At 46.1% G+C, this 25,057-nt stretch overlaps 1 protein-coding gene across 6 annotated transcripts in view; it reads left to right on the forward strand.

Annotated features, from left to right (window-relative positions):
- Nucleotides 1-21,923, forward strand: part of XPO4 (exportin 4) — a 102,481-nt gene extending 80,558 nt beyond the window's left edge. For 4 of the 6 annotated variants that reach the window (XM_032496461.1, XM_032496459.1, XM_032496462.1 and 1 more), the window contains 11 exons: nucleotides 563-740; nucleotides 5,420-5,579; nucleotides 6,033-6,244; nucleotides 7,033-7,207; nucleotides 9,467-9,760; nucleotides 10,204-10,384; nucleotides 11,756-11,874; nucleotides 13,137-13,267; nucleotides 13,710-13,827; nucleotides 14,221-14,313; nucleotides 17,266-21,923. In XM_032496461.1, coding sequence (XP_032352352.1) covers nucleotides 563-740; nucleotides 5,420-5,579; nucleotides 6,033-6,244; nucleotides 7,033-7,207; nucleotides 9,467-9,760; nucleotides 10,204-10,384; nucleotides 11,756-11,874; nucleotides 13,137-13,267; nucleotides 13,710-13,827; nucleotides 14,221-14,313; nucleotides 17,266-17,463 — 1,859 coding nt within the window. In that variant the 3' untranslated portion in view covers nucleotides 17,464-21,923. The remainder of the gene's footprint in view (nucleotides 1-562; nucleotides 741-5,419; nucleotides 5,580-6,032; nucleotides 6,245-7,032; nucleotides 7,208-9,466; nucleotides 9,761-10,203; nucleotides 10,385-11,755; nucleotides 11,875-13,136; nucleotides 13,268-13,709; nucleotides 13,828-14,220; nucleotides 14,314-17,265) is intronic. The other 2 variants (XM_032496460.1, XM_032496464.1) reach the window with 2 other exon arrangements.
- Nucleotides 21,924-25,057: the final 3,134 nt, after the last annotated feature.

Here is a 25,057-nt window from a genome sequence, read left to right on the forward strand (position 1 = left end):
ATTATTTTGCTGTGTTGTTATTATTAATTACCCCCATCTTAAACATGAAGAAGCTGAGACGCAGAGACTGGCCCGTGGTCACGCTGCTGTTAACTTTTGGAGCCAGAGTGCAAATCTAGGCAGTCTGACTTCTGTTTAGAGTTTATTTCTGTGACCATATTGTCAGTGTTTCTGTGTTTTAAATAATCAGGAAGAAAACCTTGATGGAAAGGCATTCCCAAATATTGACTTTTGATAAAGATGATAGAATTCCTATTGACTTTATGGAATATGTTACTGAAAATTACTGAAAGGCAGTGGAGTGAAAAGCCTGTCTGTCAGTAGAAATCTTAAAATTGATGACTAGAACATTTGTCCGTTGTTCTTTCCTGTATTTTTGAGAGTTAATTATCTGAGAAATAGAAAGTTTCTTCTCATCAAACTTGAAATTAACATATTAACATTTATAATTTACATCAATTTATATGATGTATATAAATCAAATAAGACTGAAAACATTTATAGTGCAATTTGATAAATGTAGATTGTTAAGTGTTCATTTTCAATTTTTTTTAAACTGAAGGCTACCTCTTAGCTGATGATACTCAGGGAGAGACTCCGCTAATACCTCCAGAAATAATGGAATATTCCATTAAGCATGCATCCGAAGTTGACATTAATACAACACTTCAAATTTTGGGATCTCCAGGAGAAAAGGCTTCTTCCATCCCAGGGCACAACAGAACAGATTCTGTGATTAGGTAATATGAACTCTATAGCTGTGCTCTTGTGCTTGATTCTGTTTTATAAATTCTGAGTTGATGGGTAGATGGCTCGAGTGACAGGCACGTTATAAATCTGATAATGAAAGAAGATAAAACTTGGAGAAGCCTTGAAATAAACAAGGATGGCAAGTACTCAGCATATTTAATTAAGCAGGCCACGGGTGAGAGCTGACAGCTGTACCGAGTACCGAGGAGAACACACGTAACGTGACTCTGAATACAGCGAGACTGAGGGGGCCTTCGCTCCAGACCCTCCGAACACGATCCTTGACCGTCACCAGAAAGCAGGGCTAATGCAGGTACAGGCGCCTCAGTGAAGTGGAAGCACCAAGAATAGGAAGTTCTTAGAAGCCAGGAGAACGTTAACATGTATTTATTGCTCAGTAAGCTGAGCCTGCTTTGCAGGGGCTTTCCTAATCTCTTATAAAGTAGAAGTGTTTGTCCTGAGTGTGCGGCCCTTGAGAGCCCCGTCAGGTGGTGGGAGCAGCGTGCTCCCGGGAGAGCATTCGCTGTGCCCCCCGAGGAGCAGCCGCACCTCCTTGCCGCGTCACGGGGAGTTAGGAGTCACGAACCTGGACTGAGTGGCCCCTGAAGGTGGATTTGAGGACAGCATCTTAGGTCAGCGTCTTCAGCTTTAAATTTAAATTGCAGGCAGAGATAATAATGAAATAACATTGGATGTTGTCAGTGGCAAAATCAGCAACTCAAACAGCGTGCTGTCCCCTTCATTCTTTCTATTCTAATGCGAAAAAAACATAGATACCATTTAAACCTATGCAATAGGAAATACGATTTTTTAAAAAATTGAGCTCTTAAGCTAATATCAAGGAAATGTTTGGGAATTTATTTCCTTTAGTGTTGCATTCTCTTATTTGAAGTAAAATGTCAATGCTGTATTTAAAAGTTCCATTTCTTCCTTTTGGGGTTGCTGTCGGCATTGGATTAAGTGTCTGGAAATCATTGCTTTTGCTCTGATTTGGCTTGTGGTGAATGTAGATTTCAGAGGCAGCTCATTCTGGGGCGCTGTCCTCTTTTGTTCTGTGCCACCGTTCTTGCCTGGGCAGCTCCCTCGTGAGTGTTTCAGTGCTTGTTCAATTTTTGCCAGTCTTGCCGGTGTGGGAACAAAACATTTTGGGCTCTGAGAGCACAGACTGTGGAGAGTCGAGGTGAGGCTGGGACAACAGCAAAGCACCACTGTTTTCCTGACTGAGGAACTAATGTGAAGTCGGATGGCACGAGAGAAGCAGTCCTTGTGGACTCAGGAAAAGTGGCTCAGACTCCTTGAAGAGATCATCACTCGTCAAGTAACCCTTGAGTACCTGCAACGTACCAGACGCTGTTCTGGGCACTCGGGTCACATCAGCGAGCAAGTCAGACCAGGCTGCTCTTTGTTAGGGAGAGAGAAGCAATCAGTGACTCGTGAGCGTCTCAGAAGCGCTGTGGGGAGGACGGGGCAGGGCGAGGGGCTGTTTCTGGTGGTAAGTGGTGTGGTAAGTGAACTCATGAGCAGAGACTCGAGGTTGCGGGGGAGGCGGGGAAGGCTGTGGGAAGAGCGTTCTGAGCACAGGCCTCGGTGCTGGCCTGGTCAGTATTGGGCCGGGCGGGGACTGGGGGGCGGGGTGGAGCTGGAGGGAGACCTGACTCGGTAAAGCTTTAGGTCTGTCATGTCCTTGGCTTCTGCTATGAGCAGAGTGGTTGCTGTTGTCGGGTCTCGAGGAGGAGGTTTGTTTTGCTGCATCGAGAGGGAGCTCTCAGCAAAGAAGGAAGCGGGAGGCCGGGTGGGCCAGTTGCAGTTGCCCCCGGGAAGGATGGCGGCCCAGAGCGGAGCCACCACAGTGGAGGCTGCAGGAAGCCGAAGGGTTTGACTCGCTGTGCTGACTTTCCGTTTGTGAAACGCAAAAGTGATTGAGATTCACTTGGAAAGCATGGGGACGCCTTTAGAGAGCGTGCTTAAGAAACTGGTGTTGGATGGAGGTGTTCATCTTGGGGTATCGACGATGAAACCTTGTTGATGTCTTCATCAGTTGTTTCTTCGGCTCCCTCAAGCCGGGTCTGAGGGTGCCGTGGCAGTGTGACAGGAGGGACAGCGCGCCTAGGCTCACCTAACCTGTTGAGGGGGGCGGGCAGGAGAAGAGCTTCTTGAAAGAGATGGCATGAACGCTGGTCCTTGAGGGACAAGGGGGAGTTTGCAGTAGACAGAGGAGGGCAGGGGGTGTTCCAGAAGTGACAGATCGCACTGGCAGAAACCTGGAGGGAGAGCGCGGCTTAAAGCTAGAGAAAGTTTGGTGTGGCTGGCATTTCGGCCTGGAGGGGAGAGGTGTTGGGTGAAGATGGAGAAGGGGGTGGGCACTGGGCATGGGGCTCAGGTCAGGAGATGGATGTGATGCAGGGTCGGGACCTGATTGGGTTGTTTTGAGGCATGAGAATGTGGAAGGTAGGTTTACAGGGTGACCAGCTGGGAAGCATGTCAGTAGTGGTTGGGGGGATGGGGAGCAGTGGGGCAGGGGACGGGCTCTAGGACTTTGCTGATTGGTGATGGGGGTGGGTGGGGGGAGAAGCGAAAAATCCAGAGCCTCATTTACCTGCCTGGGAATGGTCTGCCCCCACGTTACCAGAAGGGCAGCAGCATGCACTTGCTCTGAGCCGCTGGGAGGGGTTGGCGGGCGCATGAGACCCACAGGGCTGCGGAGGGGGCAGCTCCGGGTGGTGCTGCACCGGTAACCAGGACCGTGCTCTGCATTGAGGGAGGGACCCAGGCGAGTTGTCCCTTAGCAGATTATTAGAAATAATTTCTGATGGTAGATCTCCTTGATTTGGGGCATGTAACTTGGCAAGAATTTCGAAAAATTGAGGATCTCTGCTTTTTAAAAAATGCCTTCCATTTGTTGATATGAACATGTTTTTCATCTGTTAAAATGAAAAACAGGAATCAAGTTGTGTTCAGCTGTCTTAGTCTAGCAATAAGTAATATTTTTTATTAGATATAATGGGCGAATTTGCCCCATGAATCTCGTTCAGATATATAACATTTTATTTTTTCATTGAAGTGTGGTTGATGTTACTATATATTATATAAGTTACAGGTGTACAGTATAGTGACTCACAATTTTTGAAGTTTACACTCCATCTCTAGTTATTATCAAATATTGTCTGTATTCCCTGTCTTATACCTAAAATTTTATCTTTAATAAATAATGTGTGTGACAGTTTATTTAAATCTCTGTTACATTCTGCTCAATTGTGTACTAAGAAGTATTGTAGCAGCTCAATCTAGAAGACATTTTTAACAGTCTTATGATCATTGGAAATTTTAGAAGTATGTATTTAAATATCTAGACATAACTTGTTTCAAGGAAGTATATGATGTGGTTGATAAAATGAGTATAAAAGTTTAATATATTAGGATAGTATTCTATGGGGAAATGAAATTAAGGATTTAAGGAGAAAAAGAAACAGTCAGGTGTTAAATGTTTGTTTTTCAAATGGATGATCATGAGGTATCAGTACTGTGAGTTAAATTCAGCGCACTATAAGTGCTTACTGTAATTTATTCAGATTCTGTGAGGCTACCAATTACATTGTTTAAACTATTCTTACGGGATACTTTGATACGTCAACTTAAAATGTATTGTGAAGTTGTTGGGGTATTGTCCACACTCTAAAATAATTGTTAAAAGTTTGGGTACTGGTGGCATAGGGAGTAAGTGTATAGTCAGAACAGAGGAGCTTCTGGGGTAGAGCCTTGAGAAGCACCAGCTTTAATAAAGGAAGAAGGTCAGAGGAAGAGGCGGGTCCCAGGCTGGGAGGGTTCGGCTGGGGGAGCCCAGGCGGCAAGTGCAGGGAGGAGACTGTCTCGGGAGGCGGGAGGCTGAGTACTTCTGAGAACCAGGCCGTGAGATTTTGTCACAAGGAGCAGCCTGCGGTTGTCCTGGGAGCAGAGCGCAAAGTAGCTTTCCTGTCCCTGCGTGGATGCTCCTGAAGTGGGGTCATAGTGTGCCCTGTCACTCCGGTCCTTTGCTGCTCCGCCTTTTAGCCGAAGTCGAGCTAAAGGTGCGTCCCTGGTGCTGCCCATGCCACGCCCAGAGCAGAGACTTCCCGCGGCTGCGGTCTTGCGGTGTCAGCACCACGTGGCACGGGGAGCGTTGTGTCGGAAGGACGGCAGGTGCACTTAGGCTGGTAATTTTTCTTGCAACGTTTTTATTTTAAAGTGCCATTAAAATTAAGTTTGTTAGGAAATAAATACGACTACCTAATTTAGAGGCAAGGCTCAATATTCAAAACATTCTGGATAAGTCAGTTACCAGATCCTACACCATGAAGTGACCGGTGTATAAAGACAGAACGGTGCCAGCCTCGGGAGTTTAAAGTAGCATTTACTCTGAGCTTTTAATTGTGTGTATTTCTCCACTTTGAGTCTGAAAAGTCCCTTTAGTCAGTGACGCTGACTGTGTCACAGCCTCAGCAGAGGGCCCGCCACTTTCTTGCCCCATCTCCTCCCCTCCTTCCTGAATGTCAGCAGCAAGGGGGCATTGTCTGCAGTCTTACTGGTGAAAATTTCAGAGTTTAGAAACAGAAAAGGACTTTTAAGAAAAAAATATGGTTAGAAAACTATTAAGTAGATGAAAGAATAAATGACTTCCTTTTTGTACCTACAGGCTATTATCTGCCATTCTCAGAGTCTCAGAAGTTGAATCTCGAGCAATAAGAGCAGATCTCACTCATCTCCTCAGCCCTCAGATGGGCAAAGATATTGTGTGGTTTCTAAAACGCTGGGCAAAGACTTACCTCCTGGTGGATGAGAAACTGTATGATCAGGTCAGAATGTGACACTGTTTACCTTCGTTTGCATGTATGAGGATGGGGGCTGTAGAAGTGAGCACATTTTTCGTGGTGTTTTCTCATCAGAGTTGTGACTAAGCTGAACGTCGTCCACGTTGTAGAAAACGGGGCGGCACGCTGTTATAACCGTTCTTAAATGGGCACATCATTTGATGCTGCGTATTTTAACCTCTCCTAAGTTACACTTAGCTTTTTGGGAATGGACTGATCTGTGTTCTTTGTGTTTGGTGTAAGTACATCACTGTGTTAATCATACGTGAATAAGTGAAGCCAACGGGAAGATCACGTTGGGAAATGCCTGTGGGTTGAGGATGTCCTTCTTGGCCTTTTAGAAATGAGTTCATTTATGAAATCGATGTGCAGTAAGCAGGACTTCAGATTTAGTGCTCATTTCAGTTTGATCTCTCTGTGGGGTTGTTTTTTTTTCAGCTGATCTTTCCTTCTGACCTTGAACTTGTTCTCTCTCTGAAGATAAGTGTGCCATTCAGTACGGCATTTGGAGCAGACACAGAGGGCTCTCAGTGGATTGTGGGCTACCTCTTACAGAAGGTCCTCAGCAACCTCTCGGTGTGCAGCAGTGAGCAGGACCTGGCCAGCGACACCGTGCAGCTCCTGGTCACGCTGGTGGAGAGAAGGGAGAGGTGAGCGGAGAGCGTCTCTCAGGTCGTTGGGTAGTCTTTTTGGGCAGCAGGCAGCTGCCTGGTCCTAAGTCCAGGTAGACCCTGCATTTTCAGAGCACTGTGTTTAAAAAAATACACTGTACTATTGCTACAAATGCGAATAGGGCTCTTCTGTGTTACGACTGACGGCTGCAGTGACTGGGTTTGGCATCAAAGAATCTGATGAATAACATATAATTTACTAAACATGGACTTTAGTAATGTACAGCTTTAAAAACACTTTAATATAGAATATTCTTATTTGAATTTTCAGGTATCCCATTGGTGTTACCCCATTTTAAAGATGAGAAAAACTCACAATTTAATAATTATTTTAATTTAATTTTGCAAAGTAAAATTTTCAGTGCCTTCTACAACAAAGTCTGGAAATGTTTTCAGTTTTCTTACTACATAGGAATACTATTGTCATTGGTGACTATTTACTGAATTCTTATACTTGGCCAGGTGCCGTTCCAGACACTTCGTATCTAGTGTTTGATTTAAGCAGCACACCAGTCTTGGCCACGAGATGTAGGGCTGTTGTTTCTTTATTTTACAGATCAGGAAACTGGTAACTAAGAGAGGCTCATTTTACAGCATCAAACAACTAATGTGATTTGAAATGCAAGCTTATGTGACCCTAAAGTCTGTACCAAGTTTACTGTGCTGCACCTTAAAAACCAGTGAGCCCAGTGACCCTGCGCCTCTGTGTACGCAGGGCAGGTGCAGCGCAGGTCACATGCCTCGTGCTTTGTTCTCTCTCCCTGTAGGGCAAACTTAGTGATTCAGTGTGAAAACTGGTGGAACTTAGCTAAGCAGTTTGCAAGCCGAAGTCCCCCTCTGAATTTCCTGTCCAGCCCTGTGCAGAGGACGCTGATGAAGGCCCTCGTCCTGGGAGGGTTCGCACACATGGACACGGAGACCAAGCAGCAGTACTGGACAGAGGTAACAGCCCCTCCTGCTTCGACTGCGTCTCCGTGCCACCCGCTAGTTGTCGTGTGTCTGTGGTGCCATAAAATGGTCTGTGGGGACGCACACATTTAGGCACAGCAGGTCAGTGCTTAGCCTTGTCCACGTCTGCTTGTGTGAGGACACAGACGCTGTGGACTGGGCTGAGGGCAGGCACGTCTCCCCTGCTGAGAGCCTGAGCTGGCGCTTGCTTCTTCCAGGAGAAGCAGTGGTGTGTCCCCTCGTCTTGAACGAGGAGGTGCAGGTGAGCCGCTCTGTTAGTTTGCTGCAGCTGCTGTAGCAGATGCTACAGACTTATTGCCTTAAACCTCAGGAGTTCACCGCCTCACGGTTCTGGGGGCTGGACGTCCAAGGTCAGGGTGTGGGCGCAGGGCTGGTTCCTTCTGGGGCTGTGCCGGGGTCTGGGGCTCTGGCCTCCCCCCGAGCTCTGGTGCTTCGCTGATGTGTGGTTCCTCAGCTTGTGCAAGCATCGCCTTATCTCCACCCTCATCGGCACAGGCCGTCCTCCCCGTGTGCACGTCTGTGTCCACGTTTCCCCTTTTATGGAAACATCTGTCATGTGGGTTAGGGGCCCAGAGGACCTCATCTTAATTTAAACAATTACGTGTGAAACAGCTGTGTTTCCACATAAGGTCGCTTTCTGAGGGACTAGGGATTCGGACTTCGACACATTGGTTTTGGGGGGAACGTCGTTCAGCCTGTAACAGCCATCGTGGACACAATGTCTTATTCACACAATGTCAGTTGTGAACCAAGAGTTACTGGTGTGGGGGGGTTGACAGCCTGCGGTCCCTGTGGCTGGAGCTCAGTGTCTGAGGAGGGACCCAGTGACAGAAGCAGGTAGTAGTCTGGGACTTCAGAGCAGAAGGAAACCAGCCTGACCGCATGTTTCTGGGTTAAATAATTGTGTTATCATACGTGCAGCTTTAAATAGAGTTAAGGTATCACTTCATGAATATGTGTGTTTACTCTTACACCCTGGGCAGGGCTGAGGATCTGAAGTGTGGCCAATGCGAGAGGAGCAGGAAAGGAAAGAAACAGTCTAGAGCTTCGACCCAGTAGGACAGAGGTTGAAAACTGCAGCCCGCAGACCAGATCTGGCCTGCTGTCTGTTTTTATAAGTAAAGTTTTATTGAAACACAGTCGTGCTCAATCGATTACATCTCCTTCACGGCTGCTTCTGCACTACAGTGCAACCGTAATTGAGTATTTGCGGTAGTATGCCCTGTGAAGTCTAAAATTTACCCCCTGGCCATTTATGAAATAAATTTGACAGTCCCTACAGTGGAGACTTAATTTTTTAAATCTTTTTTTGGGGGGAGTGGTGATCAGTTGGAAACAGATGAGGATAGTGGCAGAATTCTGTGAATGGCATTGAGGAAGGCATGGTCTTCCTTTTTTTCTTTTGAACTTAAATTACGTAAGGGAGTGAGATGATAGCAAACACACGCTTTTCACAAACAGTCATTTCTTTCAGACGTAATTGACACGTGTCACTAGAAGTTTAGGCACACAGCCTGGTGTCTGACTTACAGATACTGTGAACTGGTTGCCACAGTAAGTTTAGCCTAGCACCCCTCGCCTCGTGGCTGCCAAGAAAAGGTTTTTCTTTTTCGATGGACACTCACCTATATTCATTCTGAGTGGGGTGAACAGGCGTCCCTGTACCTGGCCACCCGTTGGTGGACACTTAGGTGCTTCCATGGCTGTTGTGTTTGGTGCTGCTCTGGGCATAGGGTTACATGTATCTTTTCAAATTAGTGTTTTCCTTTTCTTCAGATAAATACCCAGAAGTGGATCATATGGTAGTTCTATTTTCAGTTTTTTCAGGAACCTCCACAGTGTTTCCCATAGTGGCTGCACCGATTTACTGTCCCACCCACAGAGCACGGAGGTTTCCCTTTCTCCACATCCTGCCAGCACTTGTCGTTTCTTGTCTGTCTGATGATGGCCCTTCCGACAGGTGCGAGGTGGTTTCTCAGAGGGTTGTGATTCGCATTTCTGGGATGGCCAGTGGTGTGAGCGCCTTTCCACATGTTGTGTGTGACTTCATGTTTCCCAGAAGTTGGGGCACCTTCAGGTGGAGCAGGGAACAACTCACGGTTCAGGTGGTCTTTGCTTTGCCGTTTCTGCCTCCAGCAGTCAGAGCCGTTTTGGAAAGTGAGTGTGTATCCCAGGTGAAGAAGCAGAGCACATGAACCGAGCTTTTGGAAGATTCATGCTTTATGTTCGTAGGTTCTTCAGCCACTTCAGCAGCGGTTCCTGAGGGTGATAAATCAGGAGAACTTCCAGCAGCTGTGCCAGCAGGAGGAGGTCAAGCAGGAGATCACGGCCACTCTGGAGGCCCTGTGTGGCATTGCCGAGGCCACCCAGGTTGACAATGTGGCGATCCTTTTTAATTTTTTAATGGACTTCCTTACCAATTGCATTGGATTGATGGAAGTGTATAGAAATACCCCAGAGACCGTCAACCTCATAATAGAAGTGTTCGTAGAAGTCGCACATAAGCAGATATGCTACCTTGGAGAGGTAAGGGCTTCCGCTTTCATTCCCTCCACGTGGGAACTCCTTAAAGCTCTGGCAAAGTAGCAGAGTCTTTACTTCACATTTAATGGATGTTATTTCAAATGATGTTTGTATGCCGCCAGAAAGTTTTTCAGAATGACTGTTTTCAAAAGAACTCAGCATTCAGAGGAAGGTAGATTCCTGCCTTAAAAATGTTAATGGTAATTTCTTTGGCTAGTGTGTTGCTCAGTCAAACTCATTCAAATGAGGAATATTTGAGAAAACAAGTGGGTTATGGTAGGCAGTTCTACCCATTTCTCTGTGGTGATTCCTATGATTTAGAACGTTAAGTGGCGGTTTGTCTCTTCGTTCTGTGATTGGGGTGGATGCTTAGACACACCGAGTTTCATATTCAGGCAGTGAAGATGTCTGTGTGTGTGTGTGTGTGTGTGTGTGCTTTCCTGCAGTCCAAAGCTATGAACTTGTATGAAGCCTGCCTCACTTTGCTGCAAGTCTACTCAAAGAATAACCTGGGGCGGCAGAGGATAGACGTCACGGCGGAGGAGGAGCAGTACCAGGACCTGCTCCTCATCATGGAGCTCCTCACCAACCTGCTGTCCAAGGAGTTCATCGACTTCAGCGACACAGGTGACCTGCGCGGCGCGGCCTCGTCGGCCGTTAAGTGGAAGTGCTTTTCCCCCCCGTGTTTAGTCCATTTTTTCTCTTGTTGTGAAAGTAACATGCTCTTAATAGAAGAACTTCACATGATCCAGAGCCAAGTGTAAACTGCTTTGGTAGTCTCCCTTTTGGCTATTTTGCACGGCTTTTTTCGTAACTACTCCAAATACGATTTTATATTCTGCCTTTTCATTAATGTATTGTTGGCCTTTCCCTTGTCTTTAAAATTTCCGTAACTTCTTGATGGCTGTGTGGTGACCTGCATTTGGGGTTCCACCTGTTTTCCTAGCGCTGGGCATCTGGAGTATTTACAGTTTTGCTGCTGCAGTGATGTGTCCGTAACTTCTGTGGACAAATCTCTGTCTACATTTCTGATTATATCGTTACTGTGTCCACTGCTCAGAGGCTCTTACTATATTGCTTTTGAGGATGACTGTCACACTGTTTCTCACCGGTGTTTAAATGTTATCACTCAAGAGTCATTTTTAATCTAATGAATCAGAAGTAGTATTTTTTTAAAAATTTGTGTTGCTTGCTTAATGAGTAGAACAAACTTTTTCATTGGGTATATGGTTTTGTTAGATATTTGTTTATAGATTTTGATCCCTTATCTACTTAGGTTTTAGGATTCTTACTAATTTTCTGTGCATTCTTTTTGTGTGTGTGTGTGAGACCCAGTTTTTAAAAATTTTTATTTAAGTATAGTCAGTTTACAGTGTTGTGTGGATGTGCTTTCTTTACAGATTAAGGATAATAATCCTTTGCCATATTGGTAGCTTCTTTATTTTTTAACATACTTTTAAAAATAGTTTATTTTCTTTTTATTTATTTACTTATTTTAATGGAGGTGCTGGGAATTGAACCCAGGACCTTATGCATGCTAAGCATGAATTCCACCACTGAGCTGTACCCCACCCCCTACCCGTAGCTTTTTTAAAAGCTGTATTTTTATGCAGCACTTAATTTCCGTATTTTCCCGCATTCCTTTCCAGTTCAGAACAACCCCACACACCTGTGAGAAAAGTAAATATTACCATGGAAAGTGTGTAACTCATAGTGTGCCCAGTGTTTCTGTGGGGTCAGTTTTACTTTTCAAAACCACTGCCTAGGCACGAGCGTGCTGCCGTCCTTGTGGGAGAGGAGTGTGAGCGTGGAGTGTCTGCTCCAGGCACCCCGAGACCCTGAGCGGCCCGGGACCACGGCCGGTGTCTGTCGTCCGCCTGCTCGGAGATGCTGCTTGTCCCCTCGTGGGGCGGGACCTGCCCACCTTCCTGCGGGGGGAGGGGAGCTCTGTGGCGCCGTCGGCGTCCGGCTGTGCGACCGCTGGTTTTCCCTTTGCAGACGAGGTTTTCCGAGGGCAGGAGGTGGGGCCGACGGCCGGCAGGCCTGTGTCAGCGGCGGATGTCGTGCTGTACGGGGTGAACCTGATTCTGCCCTTGATGTCCCAGGACCTCCTGAAGGTAACTGAGGACACGAACGTGCTGCTGGAGCTGCGTGCGCTCGGGTCTGAGGGCCTTTCAGACAGGAACACACCTGATTTAATGGAGGGCTGCCAGTACCTGCTTGTCTGTTACGTGCGTGTGAAAATAGAACGTTTGTGTTACTGTTGCGTGCCCTTCACGCTCGTGTGTGCTGCTCCGTCCACGGACCTCGCCTAGGCTGCCCCGAGGCCTCGTTCTCTGACCACCACCGTCAGAGAAGGACGGTTCTGCCAGAAACAGCTCTGGTGTTCGCAGCGCAGGCTCCCTCGTCGCTGTCAGGCGCGTAAAGTGAGCTGCGTGTTTGGTGTGTTCCTGGGGTCCTTCTCGAACTCCTCTCTCAGATCCAGGGGCTGGGCAGCAGCCCCTCCACGTAGAGACGGGATGCTAAGAAACCAGGGCTGGTGCAGGTTTAAGGATTGTACCTTCTGAGTACGTTGTGCCTGGTGATTTTCCTCACAGTCAGTGTCGAGGGTGCGGGGTGGTGGGGCCGCCCTTCCTCCTCCCTGCGTGCTGTGCCATGCCATTGGGGTGAGGGGCACGCACAGTGCGCAGGAAGGACGAGTGCAGAGGCAGTGAGGAGGTGGGGAGGGAGGGAGGCGGGAGCGTTAGGAGTTGGGGCAAGTGCAGGAGAGCCGGGTGCGTGCTTCCCTCCTGAGAAGTGTCTCTGCAGAGGGGTTTGGGGAGCCCCTGAGCCAGGGGCTCCTGCAGCAGACAGAGGGTGGCACATGTAGGAAGCTCTGTGTATTGATTTGCTTTTAGGGTTTTTGGTGTTTATTCATCAGATAAACCACTGAATATTTAGATATGTATTTTCTTAAGTGAGATTAAACTGGAGGTTTACCTACTTTTACTCAGTTCTCTAGGACTCTGCAGCCGGGAAACAGTATGGAAGTGTATGGGATTGGGCGCTCTGTCCTGAGCATAATTGTAACAATTTGAGTTACATTCTTGCAGTTTTTCCAGCATGATTGAGGGCAAATAAATACATTTGCAAAGGGGTTTTATTCCCAGGTCATTTAATAACTTTAGATTTGGCTGTTTTGTTTCCTTTTTCAAGGTAAAATTATTCCCTTTATTGTAATTTATTTTTACATTTAATTAGGTCTTTATGTTTTCTGTATCTTGTATTTGTTTTAAACAAAATCATTATACTTAGAAGCTTGACAGTTATTACTTTATTCTATTAATGAAAACAAATCAGATATTATCTAACATCTAATTGTTTAATATTTCTTTTTCAGTTTCCCACCCTTTGTAATCAGTACTACAAATTAATCACATTTATCTGTGAGATTTTTCCTGAAAAAATACCACAGCTTCCTGAGGATCTGTTTAAGAGTCTGATGTACTCGCTGGAACTAGGAATGACATCATATCCTTTGAATGAACATTGTGATCACTTGTCACTGGGGAAGAAGAGCTTGCCTGAAGAAAAGGTTTTAAAATTTGTGTTTTGAGGGTCAGTCTTAACTTCCTTAAAAGTAGTCTTCTCCATAACCACCCTCATTCTGTGTTTCTTTCATTAATTTGCCTCATCTGGTCCTCTTTCACAGCAGCCAGAGGCGTTTGGCCCCAGGTCCCAAGGTCACTCTCCGCTCGGGCCAGCATGGGTAGTGTCGCACCCCGGGGCCGAGCGCTGGCCTCTGCCTGGCCGAGCGCTGCGTGGTCAGGGCGCCCGGGGTCCTCCTCTCTCCCAGTGCTCACCTGACCGTGTGCGCTCTGGAAGGGCTCGCCCCTTGCACGGCAGCTCTAGCTTTTACCTTTTGTAAGTGAGGCATAGCTGCTCTAGTCTGTTCTTTGACCTTGGCGATCAGAATGAGCTCGGAGGTTTGCCAGCTGTGCCTGGAGGCATTGACGCCCTTAGCGGAGCAGTGCGCCAAAGCGCAGGAGACGGACTCGCCGCTGTTCCTGGCCACGCGGCACTTCCTCAAGGTGAGGCGTTCGGGGCGTGTCGTGCGACCACCTGCCCAGGTAGGTGTGCTCAGTTTCCAGGGGGCCAGTCCTCCAGAGGCACTGACAGCTTCGTGGGAAATACTTCCCCCTGGTCACTGTTCTCTGGAGGCCAGCTTCCCGGGGCACATCGCTCTCCACTGTTACTTCGTGTCTTGACAATGTGTGTGGCGAGTATGACAGGGAATTTGGCTGTTGGACTGTGCGTTAGCCTTGGGTCTTTAGAAGCCGTTTCCTTGACTTTTCGGATTTATTGAATTATTTAACGTATCGAAGAGCAACTGCACCCTTCTGTTTCCTGTCCGGAGCCGGGCGGGGCTAGGGGCTGTCTGGCCGTCGTGTGTCTTATTTGGGGGTGTCCTTGTGTGCTTTCAGCTGGTTTTTGATATGCTGGTTTTGCAAAAGCACAACACGGAGATGACCACTGCAGCCGGAGAAGCTTTCTACACGTTGGTGTGCTTGCATCAGGTACTGGGCTCGCCTCCCGGGTCCCCTGGCTGGTGCCCGGCGGGGGGGCGGTTCAGGTGGTGGGGGAGCCGCTGGCGCCTGCGTCCCTAGCGGGTCTGTGCCTGGTTGGTGCCTCCGCTCCGTCCACCCAGGCCGTATTTCTGGCCCGCCGGGCGCTCCCACTCATCATTGTGTGGCTGTCTGACAAGCTGTTTGATGGTAGTAAGCAGCTGTTCCCCTTCTCCACTGTGACAGACCATCCTTCACATCCGTCGCTGCCCTAGAGCTTGTCCTCAGAGACTGTGCTCGGGCCCAGGAATCAGACGTGACAGTGACAGTGATGTGGTCTCTGTCCTTGGGGAACTCACAGCTTTGCAACGGAGACAATGGGGCCCCTGAGGGGTCTGCTGTCGGATAGCGTGGGAAACAAGCGTGTTATTTCTTAGCACAGCATGGAAAACAATGTTGTTTGTTTGGTGGTTTGAGCCTTTGAAGACTGAAGCGCCCTGATCGGGGTGCCGGAGCCGAGAGAGGCTGTGCCGGGCTCGCCCGTGTGCCCCACTCCCAGGGGGCGTGTGCCTGGTGGGTGCTCGGGCAGGGCCGCATCAGGCCCCCAGCTGCCCCAGGCTCCCGGGAGTGTCCCAGCCTGCCCAAGTCCTTGCCAGTGGAAGCTTGGCTTTTTCCAAGCATAGAAGCTGTGGCTTGTGCCTTGACTGGCGCTCAGGGTTTGGAGGGTTTAAATGCGCCTTCCCCGCAGTCCTCCTGTTCTGCCTGCGCCCGCGGGGGTACACTGGGCCGTGGGCCCTTGTTCCCCTCGCAGAGCCTGCTCAGGTGGCGCCCGTCTCGGGGGCCTTCCTCCACCACCTGGCGCCCTTGCCCCACGTACGTCAGCCGTTACGTTCCGATGGCCTTTTAGAAAACTAGTACGTACAGCACAGGGAAACATACACAAGGTCTGGTGGCGGCTCACAGAGAAAACAGTGTGGCCGTGAATACATGCATGTTCACGTACGACTGAAAAAGTGTGCTCACCACTGGAATTTGACACAGCATTGTAAACTGACTATAACTCAATTAATAATGTTAAAAAAAGAAAAAAAGAAAAAAAAACGAGTTACACTGGAGGAAGGAGAGCAGGACTAGGCGTGGGCCGGCACGGACTCTTGCTGGTCTGGCCTGGGCGGCACTGCCACTCCTCGTGTGCAGCGGAGGGATTTGAGTCTGCGCTCGAGCCCGCGATCAGGCCTCTCCCTTGGGAGGGTGGTTCGTGCAGCCACCCTGGCTTGGTGCTGGGGGTGGGTAGGGGCTGTGCCTTACTCTTTCCGTCCAGATGTGATTAATACTTGGCTTCAGCATTTTGTTCTGTGGTGATGTCCTGGGACACTAATGAAAAAGAGAGACAGATAAGCTTTTCTATGAGCGCTTATCTGGGGGAGCTGCCCTGACCCCACACCTCTCCTCTGTGTAAGGCTTTCTTGTGGAGGGTATTACAGACAGAAAAAGTACAGCCACCCCCGCAATCTTCCTGTGTTTGCTGAGCCCCTTCCTCTGAGAGCCGCGGGGTACAGTCGTCCGGGTGTCCTGCCCCCTCTCTGAGGAAGGACGGCCCCCAGGTCCTGTCTGCCCGTGTGTGCATGGCTGTGCTCAGAGCCACGATGGCAACACATGGCATAAACCTCCAGGAATTTGAAAGGTCACAGACTTAGGTTATGTATTTTTTAAAAAATGCTTAGAAAGCACAGAAGGAAGAGGCAACATGTCAGGGTTAGTGGTCACAGGAGATCTGGAGCCAAACAGCCAGTTCTTGCTCAGAGGCAGTGTGAGTGTGGACATGTTACATACGCTCACCGTCTGTCAGAACTTCTGTCTGCAGAACAGAGATACATAAGCAGTGCCTACCTCACAGGATTGTTAGGAAAGAGTTACTAATATGAAAGGTTGGAACAGTACCCAGATAATCGTAAACTTCCAGTAAATGTTACATATTAAAAAGAACTGTCAGATGGACAACAGGCCCATGAAAAGATGCTCAGTATCACTAATTATCAGAGAAATGCAAATCAGAACTACTTGGAGGTGTCAACTCACACTGGTCAAAATAGCCATCATCAAAAAGTCTGCAAATAATAAATGCTGGAGAGGGTGTGGAGAAAAGGGAGCCCTCCTGCATTGTTGCTGGGAATGTAGCCACTATGGAAAACAGTATGGAGATTCCTTAAAAAACTAAAAACAGACTTACTATACAATCCGGCAATCCCACTCCTGAGCATATATCCAGAAAAGATAAAAACTCTAGTTTGAAAAAATACATGTGCCTCAGTGTTCATAGTGGCACTATTTACAACAGCCAAGACATGGAAACAACCTAAACGTCCATCAACACATGACTGGATAATGAAGTTGTGGTATGTTTATGCAATGGAATACTACTCAGCCACAAAAAAGAATGAAACAATACCATTTGCAGCAATGTGGATGGACCTAGAGATTATCATACTTAGTGAAGTGAATCAGACAGAAAGACAAATATTATATGATGTCACTTATATGTGGAATCTAAAAAATAATACTAGTGAACTTACTTACAAAACAGAAAGAGACTCGCAGACATAGAAAACAAACTTATGGTTAACAAAGGGGAAGAAAGGGGGAGGGATAAATTGGGAGTTTGGAATTAGCAGATACACACTACTACATACAAAAAAGATAAACAAGAAGGACCTACTGTGGAGCACAGGGAACTACATTCAGTATCTTATAATAACCTGTAATGGAAAAGTATCTGCAACGCAGTACACACACACATATAACTGAACCGCTTTGCTGTACACCTGAAACTGACACAATACTGTAGACAACTTTTTAAAAAAGGTTGTCAGACCTTGCCTTTTAGAACCCACCGTCCAGCAGTGGGTGTTCTGTGTGGTATTTGAGGAACATACGTGTTCTCACGTGTACTTATCTCTTCAACAGGCTGAATACTCTGAGTTGGTTGAAACGTTACTATCGAGTCAGCAAGACCCGATTATTTACCAGAGGTTAGCGGACGCCTTCAACAAGCTCACAGCCAGCAGCACTCCGCCCGCGCTGGATCGCAAGCAGAAGATGGCCTTCCTGAAGAGTCTAGAAGAGTTTATGGCGAATGTTGGTGGTCTCCTTTGTGTCAAATAAATGACAAAACTTTATGCTTAATCAGATCCTTCCTGCAAAGTGCACTGAATTGCTAAAAGTTGACTTGAGTCTTGTCCTGTTCCTCGGTTCTTTGGCCCTTTGGATTTGGAGATCCTGATGGTTTGGGGTGTGATGCAGTGAAGGAGGGAGTCATCCTGGCGTCAGCTTCTGCTGTTGGGTATCAGCCACCGAGCGTCATACGTGTCTTGTTGATTTCCAATGGTGATCTTTAAATTCTAAATGAGATTTTGTCTGTGTGCAGACGTGGGCACCGTGAATACACATTCAGTGCCTTTTCCCTCTTAGAGCATCAGGTGGCGGCTGCCCAAGCTGAGACTTGGTGTCATCAGGTCCCAGGTGGGTGTCTCTCGGCGGAGTTCTCCAGGTGTCGTCTGCTGAGCCCCTGCACCCCTGAGGAGCTGGTTGAAAGGTAGACTCTTGGGCCCAGCTGTAGACCCCCGGAGTCCAAATCTGTCTGCTGGATCTTAGATCCTTCCTTTTAATAAGCTCCTCTCCTCTGCTCCCCCCACCCCCCCACCCCCAGTTTTCAGTCTCTGCAGACGACACGGGGAGCTTTCAGGGGCTTTGTGCTTTCTGAGTCCTCCCTCTGAGGACCAGGAGGCCGTCCAGCAGTGGAAGAGCACCTCTGGTGCCTGCGGCCTGTTGGACACACCCTCTCACTGTCTGTCTGTTTTGCAGCATCAGCCTGGTAACTGCAGGCGTTGTGAATGCAGGCCTCTAATCATACTCTGATGCCTGAACTTGAGGAGGAAAATACGTGTGTATCTTTGTTCCATGGGAAGAACTTGAGGAACTGTAGCCATTTCATTGCCTTAATTTTAAGAAGAAAATAAACAAAAGCGCAGATTTGTTTCAGTAGGAAATCAAGTCAGTGCTTCAGCATTGGCTTAGGGTGTTAGCTGCTGTGGCCCCGCGCCCTGTGGTCGTGTATTTGTGTGGTTTCACGAGTGAGGTGAAGGCTCATTCGTACCTAGCTGACCTCTGAGTGTTTCTGTCCCACCACGCAGCCCGTGGGTCTGCTCTGAATGGCTTGCTGAAGCAGTAACTGTTCTGAAGGAGCTGGATTCCTGACTCCTGCAGACTGTGGCACGTGGGGCGCTGGGGCGGCAGCTCTGCTGGAGGGGCTGTCGTCCTCGTTCCACAGGAGCCCCGTCGGTTTGAGAGCAAAACATTCACTTCAGATCCTCCAGTTTGACTTTTCTAATCAGGAGTTTCGTGCTGCTGCCACGCTCCCCTTGCCTTAGTTCTGTGTGCCAGTGGACGCGCAAGCAAGCGCACGAGCAGCAGGCGTATGACACTCGGCCACCGCCGCGTCCGCGTCGCACAGCACAGGGACGGGGCCCGGCGCAGGCGGTCCGGGAGCGGGGCGTTCTCCTTCCGCTGGGTTCTCGACAGTCTGCGGGGCTGGCCTTCGAACGTAGTGTTCCCACCCAGGTTGCGTATGGTCTGTGCGCCTTCGCATGTGACGCTGTGCACGTCTGTATAACTCTGCTCTTAACAGTTGTAGTTAACCAAACCGGAGCATCTAAATTACATCCAACCTGTGCGTGCGCTGTTAGACGCAGGTTGATGCAAAGCGGGGAGCTTTTTGAGGAACATTTCTCTTGATTTGATCACAGTTGAGTAACAACTGAGGTGGAGCAGAAGTGTCTTCTAAGAGACATCTAGGAAAGAACTGGTACCGCTCGTCATGAACTGCACGTGCTGTTAGATTCCGCAGCATCCCTTGGACAGCACACTCTTAGATTTCTCCTTTCCCCTAAAGAACCTGAAGTCAGGTGCAGCGGTCGGCACTTCGCCTTGGGCTCGGTGTTTACGTTTCCTAGCTCCCACAAGCTCAGCAGTTGTGAGCTGTGTGTATCTGTGTGCATGCAAAGCGTGTCCCTTTGCCTAAGGGCACTGGACACACAGCTGACTGGGTAGGTCCACTGACTGCTACAAAATCGTAATCAAGTTGTTATTAAAAATAAGGAAGAGTTGGAAAGGAATGCCTTGGTAAATAAAAGGACATCTGTGTTTAATAGCTTATCTAGACGGAAATGTGTTTGCTAAATTTGCCCAGGTGCTGCTGCAACACGGCAGTCTCATTAGACCGCTTTAAATTAAGACAATATTTACTTCAGATTGGACTAAATAATATTCACGATCACATCAGAGTGTTGATTTGTGGCCAACTGGAAGGAAACACCACCATTTCATGGAATAGGGATGCCACCTGCAGCAGCCAGACTCTTCCCAGATAGTTGCTTGTGTTTTTTGCTGATTGGATGCTTGTTTCGTCTGGGTCTTTTGTTTTATTTCATCCAGTTTTGTCTTTAGCTGTGGTTACTGGCTTTTCAGTTTGGTGGGGTTTTTTTTGGTTTTTTTGTTTGTTTGTTCTGCTTTTTTAAAAAATGCTCTTGGCCCAGTGGGTGTCTAGAACACTGGCTTAATTCTAGTAAACTAATCTTTACTGTTAGAACTGACTGTTAAGTAGTCAAAAGAGTTTTAAAAACAGAAGCATTATTTGTGTCCCCTTTTATGTATGTTAAAGGAACACTGTCAAGTATCTGATGTTTCAGTTACGCTGTGTTGTATAAAATTGCTGTTGTTCACGCAGTACCTTTGACCTCCATTTCCAGTTCACTCTGCTTGAGTTTACACTCCTTGGCCCACGTGTTTGTGAAGGCACGGTCTCTGCAGTCTTCGTGCCTTTGCGGTCTGTGTCCGTGTGGCAGCACCGTGCCTGACTCCCGCAGCTGTTGGCGGGGTTGGTTTGCATTTGTGGTCCTCGTAGGTAGAGACCTGAGACAGTATTTGACAGCACCCTTTCAACACAGTTGTTCGGGTCTTTCTGCCTCGCTGTGTCTTCACCTGTTGGGAGCCAGTGGCATGGCGCCATCGCTGCACTGAGTTTCCACCTGGTATAAAGTATGACATTTTACATGAAAAAACTCTGCGACTTTTTCAAGCTAATTTTAGGAATGTAGTCTCATTTGGTTGTAAGCCATGTATCTAATTATCTTATATTACTCTGTTCAGAGGAGATGGTTACTACTTTTTTCCCCCACAGTCTGTATTTCAAAACCAAGCATCCGTATAATTTCCCCCAGTCAGCATTATTTAACTCCCCTGTTTTTGACTGATCTTTCTCTTTTACCAAAAATGTTAAGTCTTTGTATTTCTAATATCACCAAATTTCCCATTTCTGTTAATACTTGTACTAAGGGAGCTGGTTGTCAGTTGCAAGGATTTCAAGTTTGAGTATCTTAATTCACAGTGTCAGTTGAACCTGTAAAATACTATTTTTGTCTCTTACGGTTTTCCCGGGTTCTGTCTGCCGCCTCTGTCATCAGAGGCGTTGTCCTCAGACCTGAGGGAGTGAGCTGTCTCTGCCGGGCGGTTATCATTGTTAACTGCTGAATGAAATGGTAACTGCTGAGGCAGAAGGAGCCTCAGTACTTCTGAGGGGTTTTATAAAACCGGAGAATGAGGAGCTGGTTTGAATAGGTATTCTTTATAAGTTGCTGTAAATTTCTCCTCAGAATAACTCAGCTGATTTGAGGCTATAATAATGCTTTAAATTATTTTAAAATGTAAGTGGATATTTTCTGCCTTGGTAACTATGTTTTAAAAACACTGCATCTAAGACTTCTATAAAAATTTAAATTACATTAAAAATTTTAAAGATTTTCTAAAATTTAAAAATGTCCAACTTAGGTTTACTGCTGAGCTAAAATTGATTTGAAGTGCCGTGGTTCAAGGTGAACTTTAAACATTCTAACTTAGATGTGAAAATGTGAAATATTCCTGATTGATTGTATGGGAACTCATGACATACTTAGCCAAAGAATACATTTGGTTCAGGTAAAGGTAAAAGCTTAGTAATGGGCATCCATTCTGTTCTGAAGAGGGCGGGTGAGGTGACTCTCCTGGGCCTCACCCCCTGGAGAGTCAGTGTTTGTAAAGGTGGCCTTGGGGGTGGTGGGGTGAGGGGCTTGTGCAGGGGCCTCTGGAGCCTCACACCCAAACCCCCAGACCGACTTTGTCCACCTCGCCCACTGTGCTTTGCTCCTGGCCTGGTCCCAGCTGCCCCAGCAGGGGGAGGTTTTGTTTTGGGGTTTCTATCCCGCCTGTTCTCTCGGCGGCTTCGGAGCTGTTAGGAGCCGTCAGATCCGTACTAGTAGCTGACTTTCCTGGCCCGAGATGAAATACTGCGTCTGCACGAGGTACCTAGTGGGGATCTGGCCTCACGTGTGCTGCTGAGCCCAGGCTTCCTGGTGTGGCGGCTTTTACCACATAAAATTATGACAGGTTGCAAACACTGGTATTGTGATACTGTCTTCTGTACAAAGGGGAAAGTGAGCTTGTGGTTTAATGGTCACAAAATGTTGGCACAGCTACCATTCAGCACATGTAAAATTTTTTAAATTTATAAATATTAAAATTTTAAACTTATACTAAGACTTTTCAGTTTTTTTAAGAGACCCAGGGACAAATATACTGTTTAAATATTTACCTCTATTAACATTATTAATAAAGGTATAAAGTTGCATTTAGTTTTTCAAAAGATGCTACAATACAGTATTGGGAGATAAATCACAGCGATGTATTGAGCCAGTTACAAGCTGAATATCAAATTGATAAAATTTTATTTGTGTTTTTTAACCTATAAATAGGAGTTAAAATGTGTCTTTTCACTAAATACTTTTATTACATTTTTGTTTTGACCATGTGTGATTTGTTCATAGGTATTTAGACTGTTTCATGAGAATTCTTGAAGTGGTGACAGTTCATTTACCAGCCTAGGATAATTGACACTGGGGACATTACACAACCGTAAAGTAATTTGAAATTAAAAACACTGAGGACATACCTGTTAAAACAGTTAAGACAAGGATTTGTGTTACCTTCTGGGAGAACCCCCGACCCTAACAGAATACCCAGGATTCAGAAGAGCACAGTTTATGTACTGTAATATTGAGCATATTTATTTTTATCTCAGCTCATGGTCTTAGAAACAATTTCAGAGTCACTAGTTAAATCATTGGATTTGGGGCATATTTGTAGTGTGTATTTTTAGCAGTTTTGGTCGTTCTTTTTGGTCTTTCAGGGCAAGTGGAAAAGTACCATTCTGCTGTGTGTCAGACAGACTTTCCTTTTTACCTAATCCTAAACCTTGTAAACATACACAGTGAAAAGTTAATTTTTTAAAGAAAGAAAATCCATTTTGAAAATATATTTATTTTAAACTTGATTTTACTTTGAATGTTCATTGATTTGTAACGGTATTTCTTAGGTTATATTGAGACTTGGTTCCACTCCAAGGGTGGTTAAAGAACAACGAGGTGGTCTAGGAACTGAGTCGAGCGCATTCATTACTAGTGGGGCTTAGGCCCAGGCTAATCGTCTGTCCTTGGAGAGAGCCGCAGATGATTTTAAAGGTCCCAGATAGCGAAATCTGATCGTTTCTTAAAAAACATCTTTAAAATAGTGGTGCTCTTTGAAGGTATAGTCTGGTTATACTGAGTCACTTATGAATGATGACTTTGGTGCAGTGATTAGAATACGAAACATTTCTTAGACAGTAGTTTCCCAGATTAGGTCTTGTGCATTCTTTGTAATCTCAAATAGCCGTTCTTTTAAAACTAAGTGGAAGCGAAGGACATGTTTGGTGAAATTAATGAGAAATTCCTGCTTGGAGATTGCATGCAGTTCTAATGGCAGCATACATACCAGTTCTAGCACGTAAATCAGCGTCCTCCTGAACTCTCATTCTGAAACTGTTTTTAATGTCTAGCATGAGAATAAACTGAGGTAGGTCACTGATGCTTCCAGAGCTGATAAATGAAAAACACTGAAGCAAAGAGAGTTTAAGCAGGGATGTGCTAAATGTTTTTGTTTCCATAGTAGTTAGCAGTTTTGTTTTTAAGATTTGGTAGTGTTCATTTACTACTTTGCCAGGTTAATCTTCAGGTGCTCCTTTTACTAAGTCCAGGGTCTTAAGGCCTTCTGACTTGTACACCTGCTCATAACTGGACTGCTCTGCACAGTCCTTTCTGAGGGCTGACCTGGTAAAGCCGTTTGAACTGGCAGAGTACGGGGTGGAGGCAGAGAGGCCTGGGTTCAGTTCCTGGCTAAGCTACTTAGGGTTCACGTTGATTTCCACGGGTCTGCCATCCGAATCATAGGACCATAAATGTTTATTCCCAGAGAAAGCATTTACAGCATGGTGGTGGATACAATATACTAGTAGATGCTCAATAAACCCCATTCTATTTAAAGGTTATTTGTAAGAGCACATTTTGTTCCATTAGATAAATGTGTCCTCACACGGAGACTAATACCTGATAAGTCACTCACTATTTTTAAATCCTGTGGCATCAGTACAGTGATCTCACAGCCCTAGCCACAGCACTGCGGTGCTGCTGTGACAGAGGTCACCATGTTATTTACTGTATCTTTTCTCAGTGAGAACATTGATTAAAGTCAGTGGTTTCAGTTTCAGCTGAATATGCTCATATTATTACTACAACAACAAAAAATCCTAATTAACAGTGATTCCCAAAATGACACTAATTCTTTACAACTTAGCTTTTAGGAAGTAATTAAAGAAATAAAACTAGTTTCTTTACTGTGAGAAGTCGCATGTTTTAGCACACTGGTGGATGTCGTGAGGCTCTAGAGGATGATCCCAATCCGCCTTTCCTCCGCTCATTTAATGGTCTCTTCCCAGAGCGTCTTACAGGACTACACTTCTCGGAACAGCCTTTGCAACATACTGAAGTTAATTTGAGTAATTTGATCACAAAGCACTCAGAGAATGGAAGAAAAACCTGAATCTGTTTTCTTGCAGTTGTAATTACTGGTTATTTTTAAAAAAGGAAAACCGAGTCTAGCTCCAGTTTTATCTTCCGAGATCTTTCCAGAGTAATCGCCATTTCTTTTATGCACTATTTCTGAAGAGTAAAAAGATGAACGGAAATCACTTCTGAATACGCAAAAGGGAATAGTTCCTAAATTGATGTTGATTTGAAAGTATCTTTCAAGTCTGGTTTACTTGACAAGTAATTTCCCCTTCAATGATAATAAAATTGTCTCTTAATATTTTAAATTTTTTATGATTAGCTAAAACTATTAAATTACAATGCAAATGTTTCACCAGGGGAATTTTAATTTTCATTACTGTGTCTGAGCAATCAGCACTGTTGGTGGAGGTGTAACTATTTGAACTTCCCGACAATTATGGTTCCTTTAATTATAAAAATAACATAGTAATACACATTACATGCTGGAAACTGTTGTGTCTCACATGCTATGAAAGCCATTGAAACTTTAAAGGCTTAAAAAGATCTGTTTCAAACCAAAAATAATTAGCTTTAACAAACCTTTCTGTTAAGTAAGCCAAGGCAGTTTCCTATGTATGGAACACTACCTCTGTAAAAAATATACTGCCATAAAAGTTGGTTACTAATTGTTTCTTGAGCCTGTTGATTTCTTTTGGCTTGTTTTATATATTCTCTCTCCTGTGCCTTTGCGAAGTTGCACCTGGTTTGGAATATATGGCTTAGTGGACTTGTCATCAGTTCAAAGC

Source organism: Camelus ferus, chromosome 14 (genome assembly GCF_009834535.1).
Source record: "Camelus ferus isolate YT-003-E chromosome 14, BCGSAC_Cfer_1.0, whole genome shotgun sequence".
Classification (NCBI taxonomy): domain Eukaryota; kingdom Metazoa; phylum Chordata; class Mammalia; order Artiodactyla; family Camelidae; genus Camelus; species Camelus ferus.